At 36.8% G+C, this 18,737-nt stretch overlaps 1 protein-coding gene across 4 annotated transcripts in view; it reads left to right on the forward strand.

Moving 5' to 3' along the window:
- Window positions 1–18,737, forward strand: part of LOC117565513 (protein madd-4) — a 101,267-nt gene that overhangs the window by 11,900 nt on the left and 70,630 nt on the right. For all 4 annotated transcript variants that reach the window (XR_007954431.1, XM_034244645.2, XM_034244644.2 and 1 more), the window contains exons 2-4: window positions 5,929–6,017; window positions 16,768–16,878; window positions 16,945–17,279. Coding sequence is in view for 3 of the 4 variants with exons in the window: in XM_034244645.2 (XP_034100536.2) it covers window positions 5,964–6,017; window positions 16,768–16,878; window positions 16,945–17,279 (500 nt within the window). In the remaining variant the exon portion in view is untranslated. The remainder of the gene's footprint in view (window positions 1–5,928; window positions 6,018–16,767; window positions 16,879–16,944; window positions 17,280–18,737) is intronic.

Here is an 18,737-nt window from a genome sequence, read left to right on the forward strand (position 1 = left end):
CGTGTGTATCATTGTCCCAGATTAATGATACACCAAATTGTCTGGGAAGACCACCTGATCTGTTTTTTGCTATTGACCCATCGAGAACGTCTCCATTTTCCTCTTCTGAAGATACCCATCTAAGGTTTCGGAGTCTAATAATTGTTGTTTTTGGTTTTACTTTAGTGTTGAAATATGTATAGTATATATCAGATGAAGATTTGTATTTTGCCTTAAACTCCCATGCAGTTCTTGTTCCACTTAGATTTGCTAAACCTTAATGGTTTACTAAGGAATTATTAAATTTTACAAAATCTTTAGTCAACGATGTACAAAAATTTGAATGTATATGGCTCACCTATTGGTTTTTTCACTTTTTTTGCCCAATTGGTCTTACTCAAAGAGTAGATCTGCAATATCTCCGAATACAGTATATATACATATTAACACTTGATCAATGTGAAGAGCACAGATGATAAACCCATCTCCGTTTGACTGACAGCCTGTTCGTATAAAAAGTATGAGACTATTAAAAATACAGCTATAAATTAATTTTCGACAGCACTTGTTTTTTTATACCCACTATCCATAGAATAGAAGGGTATTATAACTTTGTGCCGGCAGGAAATATATGTAACAGGTAGAAGAAGGCATCTCTGACCCTATATTCTTGATAAGCGTCAACAGCCGAGACACTCTAGCCATGTCCGTTTGTCCGTATGAAAGACTGGATCTCAGAGACTATAAGGGATAGAGCTATAATTTTTTCGACAGCATTCGTTATGTTTGCACGCAGATTAAGATTGTTTCAAATTTTGGCAAGCCCACTCCCGCCCCTGCAAATCAAAATAAATCGAATAACAAGCCATTTTGAAGGTAGAGCAGAATTTTGGTATATACACTAACAACTATAGTAATTGTCATTCGTGAAAATTTGGTTGCGATCAGATAAAAATTGTGGAAGTTTTTAAAAACGCCTGCTAGCTATGCTTTCGTTTGTATGTATTCGTCGATGTATCTGCATGTATCTACAACCAACAGTCCAAGCAGTTAACGAAATAAATAATTAATAGGAGCCCCAAGTAACGTTTATTTTGATTTTTTATACTCTAAGTCCCTTGGTCCTTACGAAGAAATCCTGCAGTACACCACCTTTGGAACTCAGTGAACCCAGTAACCAATTTAGTAATGACAAGGTAGTGACATTTTCGGTGATTCATTTTGAAGAAGATAGTGAGCTTCGCTCTAATAGACCAATCAATGAATTTGGTTTCCATAAAAATATGTACTGAAATATTAATTTCATCATTTCCTTTTGAAATAATCATTTCACAATTTTCAAACACAACTTTATACTTTTAACATTGTCTCACTTATTTTTAAGAATTGTAATACTTGTCAATATCTATCACTAATTTAAGTCGCTAAGCACTCGCAGCAGCATTCGGAAAAAATACCAAAAATGCTTATTGTATAAGGGGAATTACTCATAAAAATAATTCTAAAATACTTTTGTTTAAATTTTAAAAATACTACAGTATTCTAACAGTTTCTTAAACTGTATTTGTGGTAGGCGGTCCTAGTAATTGTCGCTGGATGGGACGGTCGTTACGACGAAGGCGGGAACGGCTGCATACTAATGTTAGTGCTCTAGCGAGGTGATTTGGATGGTTCGACAGCTTGATGTAGTAGTTTTCCATGTGTTGTGCTATTTCATCTCGGACGGGAAGTATATTCAAGTCTCGCTGAATGTTTTCACTCCGAACGTACCACGGTGCCCCGGTGATAGTTCTCAGGATCTTTGCTTGGGCTCTCTGCACGATTTCTACGTTGCTGTTGCTGGCGCTCCCCCACAACTGAGAGCCATAAGTCCAGATTGGTTTCAAAACGGAGTTGTAGCGTAGGACCTGGTAATCCAGACTAAGGGGTGAGCGGGAGTTTATAAGCCAATGCAGACTGTTTGCCTTCAGCCTTAGGTGAGTTCGTTTAGCTTCAATGTGCGTGCGCCAGGTTAGCCGTCTGTCGAGATGTACGCCAAGATACGTTACTTCATCTGATCGAGGAAGCACGGTGGAAGTGTAAGGTTGGGGCAATTTCGTCTATTTAAGGTAAAAGTTACGTGTTTACATTTTAGCTCATTTACTTTTATACGCCAGTCTGAGAGCCATTTCTCTACAGCGTCCAGATGGGTCGCAAGTTGCGCTGAAGCTTGTTGTGGAGATTTAGATCGGCTAAGAATCGCGGTGTCGTCGGCAAACGTAGACATAGTCAGTTGTCTACTCGTAGGGATATCAGAAGTGTAGAGTAGGTATAAAGTCGGCCCGAGAACGCTGCCTTGAGGAACACCAGCTTCGATATAATGTTCAGCTGACATGTCGGTATTGCATCTCACTACAAATATCCTGTTGTAAAGATATGACTTCAAGAGTTTATGTGTGCTATTAGGGAGCATTATTTTGATTTTGTGCATTAGGCCGTCAAACCACACTCTGTCGAATGCTTGAGAGACGTCCAAAAATACCGCAATGCAGTACTCCCTATTCTCGAATGCTGTTCGAATTTCTGATGTTATGCGGTTTACCTGTTCGATAGTTCCATGTTTTTCGCGAAAACCGAATTGATGTGCTGGGATAATATTGTGTCTTCTTAAGTATTGTATGATACGAGTTAGAAGGCATTTCTCAAAGTTTTTGATAGACACGAAAGTAGGCTTATTGGTCTGTATGAGGAGGTGATCGTGTGGTCTTTTCCTGGCTTTGGTATCATTATGATGATTGACTTTTTCCACCTATTCGGGAAGCAGCCGATTCTTGTCATCGCGTTGAAGAGTTGGCATATAGTACCAACAGCACAGTGGGAGTTCAATAAGCATTTTTGGAGTTATTAGATCGCAGCCCGGAGATTTTCGTGGTTGTAGCTGCTCTTTTATAATTTTTATGACTTCACATACTCGGAATACAATTGGTTCGGCAATAGGAAAGCCCACTTTTGTTTGCAAACGTATATTAGGCAGGTTTGTTACTGGACTGACGATAGATCCGGGAGAGAAAAGGCGCTAATCAGATTACGTGGGATGTTTTTTGTAACTGCGAAGTCAATCAAGTCTGGCAATTTTCTTGGATCACTAGGCCTGTGAGTAGGTGAACCAGGGGAAACGCAGTCAAGTTTGTTGCTAGGTTTTACAATTGCTTGATAGAGCTGTCTTCCTTTCGGGGACACGAGGCGAGATCCCCGATGCGTGTGCTTGGCGTTATAGTCTCCTGCTGCTATAAAGTAGTTGCCCAGCGAGTTGAAATAGTCAATAAATTGGGCTTCGGATATCGTAAAGCGAGGAGGACAGTATACCGCGGCTAGTGTTATATTGTGACAATCCAACTGTAGAATGATAGATGTGGCTTGCAGATAGCTAGTTGCAAACGCATTGTGGAAATGGTGTTTAATGCGGTTTTTAATCAGTATTCCAGTGCCTCCATAGGCCTTTCCATCAGGATGATTTGTACTGTAGAACAAATACCCTCGGATTTGCAATTGTATTTGTTGGTAAGGTGGGTTTCTGCACGTAGCATTACGTCGATTTCATTGTCATTCATGAGTTGTGCTAACTCAATTTTGTGCCGTGGAACGCCGTTGGCATTCCACAGTGCAATGCGTAGGGGAGCCATTGATTATTTTGATAGTGTGTTTTGGAGCATCTGAATCAAAATATTTTGATTTGTCATCAGACTTTGCATGGTTGTTCGCATAAAAGCAATGAATTCTCCATGCTTTGTTGCAGTCTGAGTATCATCGTTTCCATTTTATATTCTTTGTGCTCTACGGGTTGGTAAGGGACTGTAGGTGGTGATTGGTCATTGCAAGCAGGGCTCGCCTGATTCGATTTTATAACGCTTGCAAAGCTTACGTTTTTAGTTACGTTGGAACTACCGAGTGAAGACCAGGCTGTTGACGAAAAGAAAACTTCAGGCGTGAGTTTGAAGGGTACTAATGGTGATCGCGTTGTTAAGACTTTATGGTTGATCTGACTTTTTAACTCCTTGTATACTGGACAGCCTCTGTAGTTTGCGGTGTGGTTACCTCCGCAGTTACTACATTTTTTAGTGGTTGGGTCCTTTTGTGCTTTACATTCAGCAGATGTATGCAGTCCTCCGCAAGCTACGCATACAGAGCGGAGTGTGCAGTAAGATTTAGTGTATCCGTATTCTTGGCAATTTGCGCACTGGACCGGGCCATTACGTTTGTGCGGCTTTTCGACTGTAATTCTGCGGTGCAGTAGGAACTGGAGTTTATAGATGGGATGCACTTCGTTTTTCTTGAGGGCCTTGGAGTCAGGGACGAGTTCCACTTTCTATTGCGGATATTTATAACGGTTTTTACGTTGAAACCTTTGTCTTTTAGTGCCTGTTCTACTTCAGTATTGTTAACATCTGGTTCGATGCCTTTTATGATCACTTGTAGTCCTTTTCTACTTTTCAGCTGATAAGTATAGTAGCTCTTTTTCTTGGCGTTTATGAACTCCGTCAATTTTCTGAAGTTTTCTTCGCTTTTTACTTGGACCTTTGTTTCATGAATGTCTCCTTTAGTCAAGGGGATTGCGTGGAAGCTATCTTTACCAACAAGATCGATTATTGTGTTCACAAGGTTGTTAGAATTTTTCTCTCGGATATATAGCGGAGGCGGCTTCGTTTTCCTCTTGTCCACATCCGTGACTGTAGAAGGCATTTCGTTGGAGATGTCAGCTAAAATTTCAAATCTATCTGATGTATTAGGGCTCTGCGCAGTTCCTTGATTGGAGGAAGCCCGATTGATTTTTGTGGCGTTACCCATTTTCGAACCCTAAGGACTTTGTTTTCGTTTAATGTTTACGTAGCGATCCATGCCAGTCTGTATGGTCGAACCTTGCTTTTTACTTGGTGCGTTTGCCAGCGCACTGGCTACAGTTGCTAACTCAGCTGACACAGCAGGTAGAACGATCGACAGTATCGGGCATACAGACGAAACTGATGTTGATGTTGTTGTTGTTGTCATTGCATTTACAGTTGCTACTGACGTCACTGTGCTAGTAACCGTGGCGAGACATGTGTACAGTTGGGGCGAGGCAGAGCAATCACATTCATCGCTTACCTCGCATTGCGCTGTCGGTAACGTAGACGGAGAGAGAGAGCGCGCCCTTTCGTTGAGAGTAGGCTCGAGTTCGTTTTTCGGTGTTGGGTTTAACGCTCGCGGTTGATCGGCAGAAGCTTTTGCTTTTGTTGCTTCGCCTGTATCTGTCGAAACGAAAGTGAAGTATGCATTGCTAATAGAGCGCCGACGCTCGTCTAGCTGATGTTGGCGCTGCGACCGAAGTTCGCTTTGGTTCATCACCTTATTTTTTTTATGTTGATTTTTTTTGTGTTATTATTAGTTACAAAAGTGCACTAGTTTTAAACACAAAATAAAAGTAAGTTGCGACTTTTCATCGCACTAAGCGTCTTTTCGCCGATTGATTTGATTGATATGGGGGTTTTTTGTTTTTTTTTTATTTTTCTTTTTACTTGGTTGTCTTCCGGAGCACAAAGTGAATTAAATACACGTCTGCACTCGTTGACGTTCAACACCTATAAGAGTCATGGCATGAAAGAATTAAAAGTGTGCATAGAGTTGTTATATAATATGTTTTTCATAACTTGTAAGATTTTTATCTGGTTGCAACCAAAGTTGCCACCTACTACTCAAATCTGTAAATATGTTCAATAACTGTAGATAATAAATAATGTACATATATGTGTATATAAATTTTTTAAGTACATACATACTCCTAAATAATGTTATTGGCTAACTTAAGTAATAATGCTCAATGCCTTGTTAGGTTACCATTACATTTAACTGTCCATCTTTCCATTACTATTTATAAGGTGTTAGCCATAATGTGAAAGTTGATTAACCCAACAATATTCATTTCTTTTATTACAGCAGCCAGAAATGATTACTAGAAAATTCAGATAAAAATGATAAGGCAAATTTATTGGACGGCTACAAAAAGTCGGGCAACTTTGCTCGTGGTAAGTTCCATGATTAATAATTTTATACCCGCTACCCATATGGTAGAAGGGTGTTAAAACTTTGTGCCTACTGGAAATGTATGTAAGATGCAGAAGGAGACTGATCCGACTCCATAAAATGTATATGTTTTTTATCTACGTCATCAGCCAAGAAGATATAATTAAGTAAGATAGAGCTATAATTTTTTTCGAAAGCATCTGATATGTTTGCAAGCATATCAAGTTTGTTTCAAATTTTTGTCACGCCCACTTCACCCCGCAAATCAACAAAAATCGAATAACAAGCGTAATAATAAAGCGCGAATTTTGGGATATACATTAAGAACTATAGTCTTTGTGACTCCTGAAAATTTGGTTGCGACCAGATAAAAATTGTCGAAGTTATTAAAGAAATAATGTTGTATGGCGACAAACGGCTGCTGCAGCGTGCCTCATTTGGTTGACCAACTAAACCAATTAAATAGTCTTATCAGTTCTTGGAAATTTGGTTGTGAAAAGATTCTTATAAGATATTCGAAAAGCAATTTTAATAAATGGTATTAATTATTAGCCGCTTTAATGCAACAATAACGCGTTTTTGCACACATAGATACATGTGTATGTATTTACATATGTATGCATGTGAATGCACGTGTACGTACATATATACATATATTTGCATTTGTCCGTAATGTTAAAAAATATATTAACTATTTTTTGAGGTATAAGTCAAAACGAAAATAACGCAATGTTCAGTGCAAATATTTAATTTTAAAGATATTTCGATTTTGGGCATTGCGAGGGGATATTAAGATAAGTACGTGTCTACGTGTGAACATAATGACATTTCAACTTTGTGTTGGTGCAGAGTATTAGCTTTTTATTCTGTAATGCTGCTGAAAGCATCGAAAGATCGTGCAACGATAAATCGATTCTGTAGGTATATTTATACCCGCTACCCATAGGGTAGAAGGGTATTATAACTTTTTGCCGGCAGGAAACGTATGTAACAGGTAGAAGAAGGCATCTCTGACCCTATATTCTTGATAAGCGTCAACAGCCGAGACGATCTTGCCATGTCCGTCTGTCCGTATGAAAAACTGGATCTCAGAGACTATAAGAGATAGAGCCATCATTTTTTCGACCGCAAATCAAAAAAATCGAATAACAAGCGTAATTTTAAAGCTAGAACGGTGGTGTATACACGAAATTTGGTGTATAAAATAATAACTGTAGTATTTATGATTTCTGAAAATTTGATTGCGATTAGATAAAAATTAATAAAAATTAAATAAAGGAAGCGATCATATAAAAATTGTGGAAGTTATTAAAGAAATACTTTTGTATGGGCAAAAACGACTACTTACTAGGGGTCTGAGTTGCTTTGGCCGACAATCTGGTATATTGTGCCGTTTATGGTATATTTTTAATGTGGTACTATATTGATATAACAAATATATAGTATTTTCGGTATATTTTGAACATAATACCGGAATATTTTACTTTTATTCAAAGAGGGTAGCGAGTATCTCACACTCGAGCACACTCGACTGTAGCTTTCTTACTTTTTATAATTTCTTTTTAATTCTTGAATTTTTAAGAATTTGTCGATGACGAATTGAAAAAGCTATGTGAAATTTAAAATGAATTTGGCATTTCAATAACACTGAAATCCCTCTAAACCCTGAGCCAAAGACTTTAATTACCCCTTGAGCAAAAACAGGAATTTTTAGTTCGACTCTAAATGACTCTAGTTGTCAACCTAGAAAAAAGTGAAGCATCAAATTTTTACAAATGTTATATCATATAAAATCAAATTACCAATAATTTTGCTGGGGCAAGCCAAAGAAACATCAGACAAGACCAAAAAAGTTGGGTTGAATCCTTATTAGCCTCATGCTGCTGTTTATTTGTTGCCTTTAGTTTAGCTTTTGAAAAAGATTTTGGCTGAAAGATTTCTGACGGGTTGCCTTCTAGTGGCAGCACGTGCTGCTTTGTGATAGCGGATATTCCCTTCAACTCTTATTTTTAGAGCCAATGAAGCATTGCAATCCAAGGACCAGTTATAATTCGGAACCAAGTTGTCAGTGTTAAGTTTGGCTTTAGTAAATGAAAGCTGGAATGCAAAAAGGTTTAGGTAATGTGGCCTATGATCTTTTTACCTCACATTTACAGAGGCTGTTTGTTAGTTCCTGGTGAGTATGATTTATCTGGATGAATTCTAGCTTCTCAGTTGTATGTAATGCAACAGGCAGAAAGAGCAATCCCCATGATCAGCGTCAACAGACGAGACAATATGAGACGATTGAGAATTTGATTGTTATCGGATGTAAATTGTAAAAGTTATTTAAGAAATATTTTACCGAAATATAATACCGCACTTTTGCCTTTATTCAAAATGGATAGCGGATATCTGTTTTTTTGTAATAGTTTTTGCGAACGTCATTTCAATGCGGATAAATAAATGTTATCGATTAGCAGATATCTAAACAATACCTAACAGGCATATTAGCTCAGAATCTGCTATCATTTAAATTAAGTAATAATATAATATAATATATATAATCGCGTCATCCGTCAGAGAATTACCCATATGTATATTAGTGTAGTTTGGACACTTTATTGCCAATACCTAAATATAAATGTTAGTTTTTTTTTGTCTCGTGCTGTGTTGCGGTGTTTGAAGACATTATATAAATATGAGTTTGCTATTCAAAAACAATAAACAGAAGCATTATTATTTATAGTTTGCAAGTTATGCAAGTAGCCGCGGGCACACCAGAATATATCCACAGACACAGTCGGCACTCTCATGGAGAGTTCTGTATAAGATTGTGCCAGTCTAATAATAATAATGTATATCAATGCAAATGTTGAATAATATTTGGATAAATTATAGAAATTTCTTTGTTTTTTTTTTTAAGAAATTCCAAATTATAGTCTAAAAAGAAAATATTTAAAAATCTGCATATAATATTTAAGTAGATGTGTAGTACGCACTCCCACACATTAGGATAAAGCTCAACTGTTGACAGAAAATTGCACGTCTGTTTCTCGCCGAACTGCCGAACATACTAGTAGCTCGTGAGAGTTAGTCTAATAGTTAGCCGCATACTGAGCGTGATAACCTAATTCATAACTTTTTTCTCCGAAGTGTATTAAAGTATCTTATGGTTGCATTATATACCTAATTGATTACGCGTTTATAACTTTTAAAAATTTATCAGAAACCGTATTATCATTTAGTGGGAGCAATTAGTTTGGCATTTTTATACCCGCTATAACTTTGTGACGACAGGAAATGTATGTAACAGGTAGAAGGAAGCATCTCCGATCCTATAAAGAATATATATATTCTTCATCAGCATCAACAGCCGAGACGATCTAGCCATGTCCGTCTGTCTGTCTGTCTGTGTGTCTGTCCGTCCGTGCGAATGAAACACTGGATCTCAGAGACTATAAGATATATACATAGCTCTACTTCTTTTTTGACAGCATTTGTTATGTTTCCACGCGGATCAAGTTTGTTTCAAATTTTTTCCACGCCCACTTCCGACCCCTCAAATAAAAAAAATCGAGTAACAAGCGTAATTTTAAAGCTAGATAAAATTTGTGTAAGTTATTAAAGATATACTTTCGTATGGGCAAAAATGCCTACTTACTAGGGGTCCTAGTTGCTTTGGCATATGTGGTATATGTGTGGTACTATATCGATATAACAAATATACATTTTGGTATATTTTTAGTATTTTTGTTATAATTTGAAAATAATACCGCAATATTTTGCTTTTATTCAAAATGGGTAGCGGGTATCTCACAATTTGGATGCACTTATGTATGTCATTGATATACCAGTTACTAGAGTTAGTCCGGGAACAACCGTATGTATGTACTATATATAATATATACTCGTAACAGCCTGGAATTCACATTAATATAAGTAGACAAATTCATGGATATGTAAGCTATATATAAAAGTATATAGAGGTAATCGAAACTTGGTTGGCAAAGAAACGCCCTTAATTACTCTTGTCCATTTGTGGTAATTAATTTTAATGTTGAGCAACGACAACGACAGCAACTCCATTAACCACGGAGAACGATGTCAATGTACATTTCGTTTCACTTGAGGTGAAGTGGGGGAATGGTTAACAAAAAACCCAAAAATGGCAGTCACAGCGACAAATTGATTTTAAAAAGGACGGCCAGCCGAATATTCAATGTTCTAACAGCTTAATTCGGTAACTATTCCTGCTTTGATTAATTTCGTAGGTAAGTCAAAGTACCTGACCGACTTATATTTTCGTAATTAAGGTAACTTTCAATTTCATCCTTAGTTTTTTTATTTTTTTTTTTGGTAAATAACAAATTTTCTATTCGCAAATGTAACATTGTTTTTGTGAGTTATAGTTATAAGAGATACGTAAATCGTATATTAATATATTTTCTTCTGTTGTCAATTTGCCGAAGTGTGCAGTGCTCTTCATATAGTAAATTGTTGACTTGCGTGTTCAAGAGTTTGTTGGGAGTGACATGAAAGCCTTTTGTACAAAATGAGGCAGTATCGAAGGAAAAATTGTTTTATTTAGTTCCGAGCCCACTCTTTCCACTTGAAATTTCCCAAATGCCTTTGTGAATACTTCACTTGTGTTGGATGCCGGTTTGCTTCGCCCACTTTTCGAGTGGATTTATTGTAATGCATAGTAAATATGTTTTGCTATTAGTACTGTTGTCGAATTGTTTGTAGTCAGTCTCAGGCAGGCCTCCGCCCTTCTATTCCCATCTAACTTTGCAACCATATTTTTACGTGTGCCTCTATTTTTCCTGCTTTCTAGAATATAGTCAGTTTGGCCCTCAGATTGAGTGACTGTCTCCCTTTTTGTCAGTTTGTATGTATGCTGCAGATATTTGTTTGCTTGCTTGGCTACGTTCTAGGTTGCTTGGTTGTTGAGGGCGTGTTAATGACTAAGGCGTACGAGTGGACGTCAAGTATTGCGGTGAGTACTCTGCTATCAACTGAAATGGATAAAATTAAGAATCACTAAATATAGTGCTGTTTATCGATATGATTAATACGCAGAGAAAATTGGTTCAGTACAATTAGTCTACTAAGCTAACCTAATATGAAGTGGTAATCAAATATTAGGAACCCAATTTAGAACTGCGAAGATACAAAATCAGAAATTGTTTCTGCCCAGACTCAATCCGGACTTGATAAACCCTATATGGCGGATTCCAGAAAAAAGGTTCATGCTCAAGTATAGGACAAACTGTGCGATACTACTAAACTAATTGAAATCTATCCGAAAGATATCATAAAAACAAGTAAAAAAGCTACATTCGACTGTACTCGAGTGTGAGATACCCGCTACCCATTTTAAATAAAAGCAAAATATTGCGGTAATAATCTCAAAATATTATATTAAAAAGAAATATGCATATATTCTCGATCGGGATTTGAACTCGAGCACCACCGACAGGGTGGTTAAAAAAAAAAAAGTTTGTTTTCCGAGCGGGCTCGAACCCGAGCACCACAACATGCTCGGCTTGCACTATACCACCAGAGCTATCGCATTGCTTATGAACCTTTTATGCATACAGATACTAATATAGACGAGCATGTATATATGTACGTATACGCATACATACAATACATACATAGAAGGTGTTTTTGCCCATACAAAACTATTTCTTTAATAACTTAAACAATTGCTTTTGTCTAAAATTCTATCTCTATTTCTTATAGTCTCTGAAATATAGATGCTTATACCGACTGGGTGGACAGACAGAAAGACGGACATGATTATACCGTCTCGGCTGTTAGCTCTGATCAATAATATATACTTCACGCTGGAGTCACAAAGTTAACATGCCCTTCTACCCTACGAGTAGCGAGTATAAAAACTTAAATAAACCTGGTTGAAAGAAAATGAAGAAAATGTAAATGCAAAAAGTTGACGGGTTAGATTGAATGTGAAGCCATAAGAGTTAGACAAGTGATAAGAGTGAATACGAGCTGCAAACCGAAAACAGTTTACTACAGCTAAGCCCTTGGCCACTTACAGCAGTTAAATGGCATTAGACTGCGACTGGGTGTTAAAAAAATGTGGAAAATAGTAGAGTTAGCCAAGTAAGGGGAAAACATAAACTCATAGACGGAGAAAAAGAGGCACAATGGAAGACTGAGTGAGAAGAAAAAAAGAGTAGTCTAAATTCTATTTATGTAGCGCTACTTACGTCATTATATCCCACTTTCATTTTTAGATAGTAGACAAGGGATGCTGGGTACGTCGGACATTTGAGCTATGAATGTATGGTGCACGTGTGTTAAGTGCGACCAACGAAAATTAATGACAAAGTAATGTCAGTCAAATGGATAGACAGGACCAGACAGTTAGAAAGACAGCTAGGTAAACAAGGTATACGAGTAGATGTATGGACAAAAGCGAATCATCAATTCATGTCCCGACCACCCCAAAACTCAAGCTGAAACCTAAACCCAAGCCCCAACTTCTATTCAAGTTAAACAAGCAACATCCATCCATCCCTTGTCAAGTTAGAACCGGCTCTGAATCGTTGCTTGTCTAATGTTCGTACTTATGCATGTTGTTGCCATAGCGACTTCTTGTCAAAGTTTAGCGCAGCTTTCAATTGTTATTGTTTTACCTTTGTTTCCGTGTGCCGTTGTCCCTCAAAACCATCATATTCCCTCTTTCCCATTGGCAGCAAGTTGGTCGACCATTGCGCATACGGAAAATTTTGCTCATTGATGTTTTATGCCTCCTGTCGCTTTGAATAAATAACTGACGTAACGCAACTGACACATTATCCGACTGCACTCAGACTCGCACTTCAGCCGACATTCTACACATTCAGATATATTGTACATATGTACATACATACATACTCATAAAATCGCATAGGCAGGAGTCCTGACCTACAAGAAGTATGTACATATGGTGATACAGTTAAAATACCAATAAACCGTGAACGAACTTCGCTTACCTTTCGGTTCCCCCGACACGAAACACAGCATCGTTGCAACTCCAGAGGGGCATTTTTGCACAAATTGTCTCAACCTAACAAGCGCTTGCCGCCTATACTAAATAAACTTTGAATGTGTGTGTTTTTCGGTAACAGTATAGTCAAACGAGATATTAATGGCTCAAATTAAGAATAACGTAAATATTCTAATTTCAAAAGAAAGTATGGTGCCACTTTGAAATTACATATGTGAAAAATAAATTAGTTGAACATACTTATTTGTTTTAAATACAGGAAATAAATTTTAAAAAATTTCAACTATTAAAGTACTATTTACCTTCCCAGCCGAGTTTATGGACCATTTATGTTTTCGCTCGGCTGTTCACATTAACGAACTACCTACTGTGACTTCTTGACATTACGACATCCACAATGATGAAGTCAGGAAAACATATATGTATGTACATATGTATGAACATATATAAGCGCAGACTCACTTAATACCTACTGCGACTTCGTGGCAAGACAACGATGAGGACGTCAACAATAATGGAGTCTGGAATACTCAAAGCATACAAATACACACAAGCACACAAGCACATAAAACTCCCCTCAACTCGTATGTATTTATGTACATACATACATACATACATACATATGTATGCATAAGAATGCTTGAATTGCCATGCTTAGGCTTGTGGCTGGGGTAGAAATGAGTTATTGAAACTGCTTGAACTCATAACTAAATAATTACCAGATTCACATAACTATGTTTGTAAAAAGTCTTCTATAAGGTTTTTCCTTTCAACCTTTCACCCACTAATACCAAAAGCAGTTTCGTTAATAAATACAGATACATGTATATATTTATATAAAAAAAAAGTCGTGTTAGATACTCTATAACTCAAGAACGGCTTTATCGATATGGCTGAAAACTGGTGAGGAGGTAGCTTAGAGCCAGGAATACGACATAGGATACCTACCAAAATCGTCTTACGTAGATATATTATTAAAACAGGGCTGCTCAAAATCGTCTTAGAGAGCAACAAATTTATCAAGTGCTGATTTGAATCAAGCAATGATTACAGCTTGTATCCTAGCGTTTGCATTGGGCAAATTAACCTTTTTGCAAGTATTGTGGTGCATTCAAGTTTTCCGGAGAAACGCCAGGATTTTGCTGCCTTAAGTTTTAGTTTTTAATTTTTTCATTTATTTGTGAAATTTTAACTCATAATTTTAAATCATAATGCCATCTCTTTTCAACGCCCCTACGAACAGACCTTACTCAGCAGCAGAGTATGTCTCTTTCCCTAAGCCGCTGTGCGTTAAAAGAACCGTTAGCGACATCGTGTCGCCACTCAAAAATGTACATGCATGCACAATGGACAAACATTTTACGACATACATATGTATATATATATATATATATATATATTCTTGATCAGCGTCAATAACCGGTGCGATTTACCCATGACTATCCGTCGGTCTGTCTATCTGATAGATAGAGCTATCCATTTCCGCCCCAAAAATCGATCAGCTAAAAAAAACCAGCGTAAATTTAAAGCTAGATTTCTGGTACTTGTAATCACGGTTGCCACTTTTGGTACAAATGTACCAAAACTGGTACATTTTTTATGCGTTGATACATTGGATCACTTTTTTTCATTTTGGTACATTTTCAATATGCCTGGTCTAGAATTTAAATTTTTCACAAAATTTTATGTTCACACATATTATTTTAACAAATGGCTCTGTTCCACCAGACACAAATTTTGTATCAGTTAGAAATTGAACCATTGATTGATTTGCGACATATTGTGTCAATTGAGAAAATATGTATGCGCCAATCTAAGGTCTATCACTACGTAAACAGTTTTATAATACTATATTGTGAATCACAATATGTGAAATACAAAAAATCTTTCGTGAAAAAATTTGTGGTACATTTTTGCTAAATTTGGTAAATTTTTTCAAAATTTTGGTACAACAAATTTTTTTTCGGAATGGCAACCGTGCTTGTAATAATAACTATAATTATGATGCCTGAAAATTTAGTTGTGATTAGATAAAAAGTGTATGCGTTGTTTCCGTAGATGTTTCTATAAACAATAAATAAATGAAATACAAGAAAGCTACAGTCGAGTGTACTCGACTGTGAGATACCCGCTACCCATTTTGAATAAAAGCAATATATTTTGCGGTATTATTATCAAAATATACCAAATATACTACAAAATACTTAAAAATATACCAAGTGGTATGTGTGGTATATCGATATAGTACCGCATTCAAAATATACCATAGACGGCTCAATATACCAGATTGTCAGCCAAAGCAACTAGACCCCTAGTAAGTAGGCGTTTTTGCCCATACAAAAGTATTTCTTTAATAACTTCGACAATTTTTATTTGATCAGGAATCATAACTACTATAGTTATTATTATATATACCAAAATTCGCAACTCTAGCTTTAAAATTACGCTTGTTATTCGATTTTTTTTATTTGCGGGGGCGGAAGTGGGCGTTGCAAAAATTTGAAATAAACTTGATCTGCGTGCAAACATAACAAATGCTGTCGAAAAAAAATTATAGCTCTATCTCTTATAGTCTCTGAGATCTAGGTGTTCATACGGACAGACACACAGACGGACATGGCTAGATCGTGTCGGCTGATGACGCTGATCAAGAATATATATACTTTATAGGGTCGGAGATGCCTCCTTCTACCTGTTACATACATTTCCTGTCGGCACAAAGTTACTATAAACAAGTAAGAAAGTTACAGTCGAGTGTGCTCGACTGTGAGATACCCGCTACCCATTTTTAAAAAGGGGAAAATATTGCGGTATTATTTTCAAAATATACCGAAAATACTAAAAAAAATACTACAAATATACCAAATGGTATGTTTGGTATATCGATACACCACACCATTCAAAATATACCATAGATGGCACAATGTACCAGATTGTCGGCCAAAGCAACTAAGAGCCCTAGTAAGTAGGCGTTTTTGCCCATACAAAAGAATTTCTTTAATAACTTCCATAACTTTTATCTGATCGCAACCAAATTCTCAGGAATCATAACTACTATACTAATTATAGTATATACCAAAATTCGCAAATCTAGCTTTAAATTTACGCGTGTTATTCGATTTTTTTGATTTGCGGGGGCGGAAGTGGGCGTGGCAAAAATTTGAAACAAACTTGATCTGCGTGCAAACATAACAAATGCTGTCGAAAAAAAATTATAGCTCTATCTCTTATAGTCTCTGAGATCTAGGTGTTCATACGGACGGACGGACAGACACACAGACGGACAGACACACAGACGGACAGACGGACATGGCTATATCGTCTCGGCTGTTGACGCTGATCAAGAATATATATACTTTATAGGGTCGAAGATGCCTCCTTCTACCTGTTACATACATTTCCTGCCGGCACAAAGTTATAATACCCTTCTACCCTATGGGTAGCGGGTATAAATACCCTTCTACCCTATGGGTAGCGGGTATAAAAATTAGCGTGCCGTAAAAATTGTAGTACCAACTATAAAATATTTAAATTGAATTCTCTCCAAAAGGTTGATTCAATTTTATAATAATAAGTCATTAATTTTTCTTTTTGCATTGGTCAGCTTAAAATAGGTATGACAAGTTATTATTAAAGGTTTTAATAATGCTTCTGGAGTACAATATTATTCCAATAAAGATTTAGTTATGTAATATTCAATGCATCATTGGTAAATTTCTTGCTTACACTTCTGATTGTATTTCTATTTGCAGATAAGTATTTGTGTGCTGATTGCACGTAACACGTCTGGAAAGAATCTGAATGCAAGTCAAGCTTTTGACGACACATGGAACACGGCATCCGATTTAGAAAATGAACTAGAAGTAAAAGATTAAATTTGGTGTAAGTTTTTATAAAAAAACTCAAGCGCAATATGCTCTCAATTTTAGCAACAAAAACGAGCTAACGGCAACAACGCGCCTGTATTGAGTTCAGGGTTAGCGTCCAGTGGAGGATATGGCCAATGGTCATCCTGGTCAGATTGGTCGACATGCTCTCGCACCTGTGATGGTGGTATTATGCAGCAAATACGTCGGTGCAGCACCACAGGTAACTGTCGCGGCGAGAGTGCTCGATATCGCATCTGTAATATGCAACCATGTCCGGAGCAGCAGGACTTCCGGGCAAATCAGTGTGCCGCTTACAATGATGTACCCTATGACGGAACCCTCTACAAGTGGACCCCACACTATGATTATGTTGAGCCCTGCGCCCTTACGTGCAGGTGAGCTTCCTTATCCAACGATTTTTTTAGTTCAATTCAACAATGAAAAGCTACCCATAGTGAAGAAGGGTTTTATATCTTTGTACCTACAGGAATTTTATTCAACAGACAAACGGAAGCATATCTATTCCATATCGTAAAATGTTCTTGATCAGCACCAACAGCCAAAACGATATAGCCATCTCCTTCTGCTCTGTCCGTAAGAGTATCTCAGATACTATAACCGAGTTAACAATTATTTAGCGGTACTTGTTATCGTTGTAGGCAGTTCAAGTTTTTTTTTTAGATTTAATAGTCGAACATGTAATTATTTAAATAGACGTATTAAAAAAATCAAAATCCAACGAAGCTGTTTGTTGGATTGACTCACTTGCTCAAATCTAAACTGAACAAAAAAGAAAACTATAGTCGAGTGTGCTTAACTAACCATTTTTAATAAAACCATTTTCTAACAAGTAAGAAAGTCTAGCACACTCGACTGTGAGATACCCGCTACCAATTTTTAATAAAAGTAAAATATTCCGGAATTATTTTCAAAATATACCGAAAATACTACAAAAATACTAAATATTTACCAAACGATATATTTGTTATATCGATATAGTACCACATTCAAAATATATCATAGACGGCACAATATATCAGATTGTCGGCCAAAGTAACTCAGACCCCTAGTAACTAAGCGTTTTTGCCCATACAAAAGTATTTCTTTAATAACTTCCACATTTTTTTATCGGATCGCAATCAAAATTCTTTTATTATTGTATACACCCGCAACTGTAGCTTTAAAATTACGCTTGTTATTCGATTTTTTTTGATTTGCGGGGTCGGAATTGGGCGTGGCAAAAATTTGAAACAAACTTGATCTGCGTGCAAACAACAAATGCTGTCGAAAAAAATTACAGCTCTATCTTTTATAGTCTCTGAGATCTAGGTGCTCATACGGACAGACGGACAAACAGACAGACGGACATGGCTAGATCGTCTCGACTATTGATGCTAATCAAGAATATATATACTTTATAGGGTCGGAGGTGCCTCCTTTTACCTGTTACATACATTTCCTGCCGGCAAAAAGTTATAATAATAATACATTAAAAATCTACCATAGAGTACAGAGTATATCAAATTGTCAGCCAAATCAACTAATACACGATTAAAGTAGTCATTTTCATTTTTAAATACCATCGATCATTTTTATCCGATCGCAGAAATTTCAGAAATTATTAATACTGTAGTTATTATTGTGTGTTCAAAAAATTGGCTCTAGCTCTAAAATTGCGCTTGCTATTTGATTATGTTTACTCAAAATAATCAATAGCAAGAAGCATGACATATTCAAAACTCCCAATTGGAATTGCCTTGGATTCTTCATTTTTATCCGACTCCCGCTTAAAATAGTGTTGGGTTGCTCATGAGTGAGTGAACAAAAAAGAGTTGTTCACTCAACTGAGCGAG

This window comes from Drosophila albomicans, chromosome 2L (genome assembly GCF_009650485.2).
Source record: "Drosophila albomicans strain 15112-1751.03 chromosome 2L, ASM965048v2, whole genome shotgun sequence".
Taxonomy (NCBI): Eukaryota; Metazoa; Arthropoda; class Insecta; order Diptera; family Drosophilidae; genus Drosophila; species Drosophila albomicans.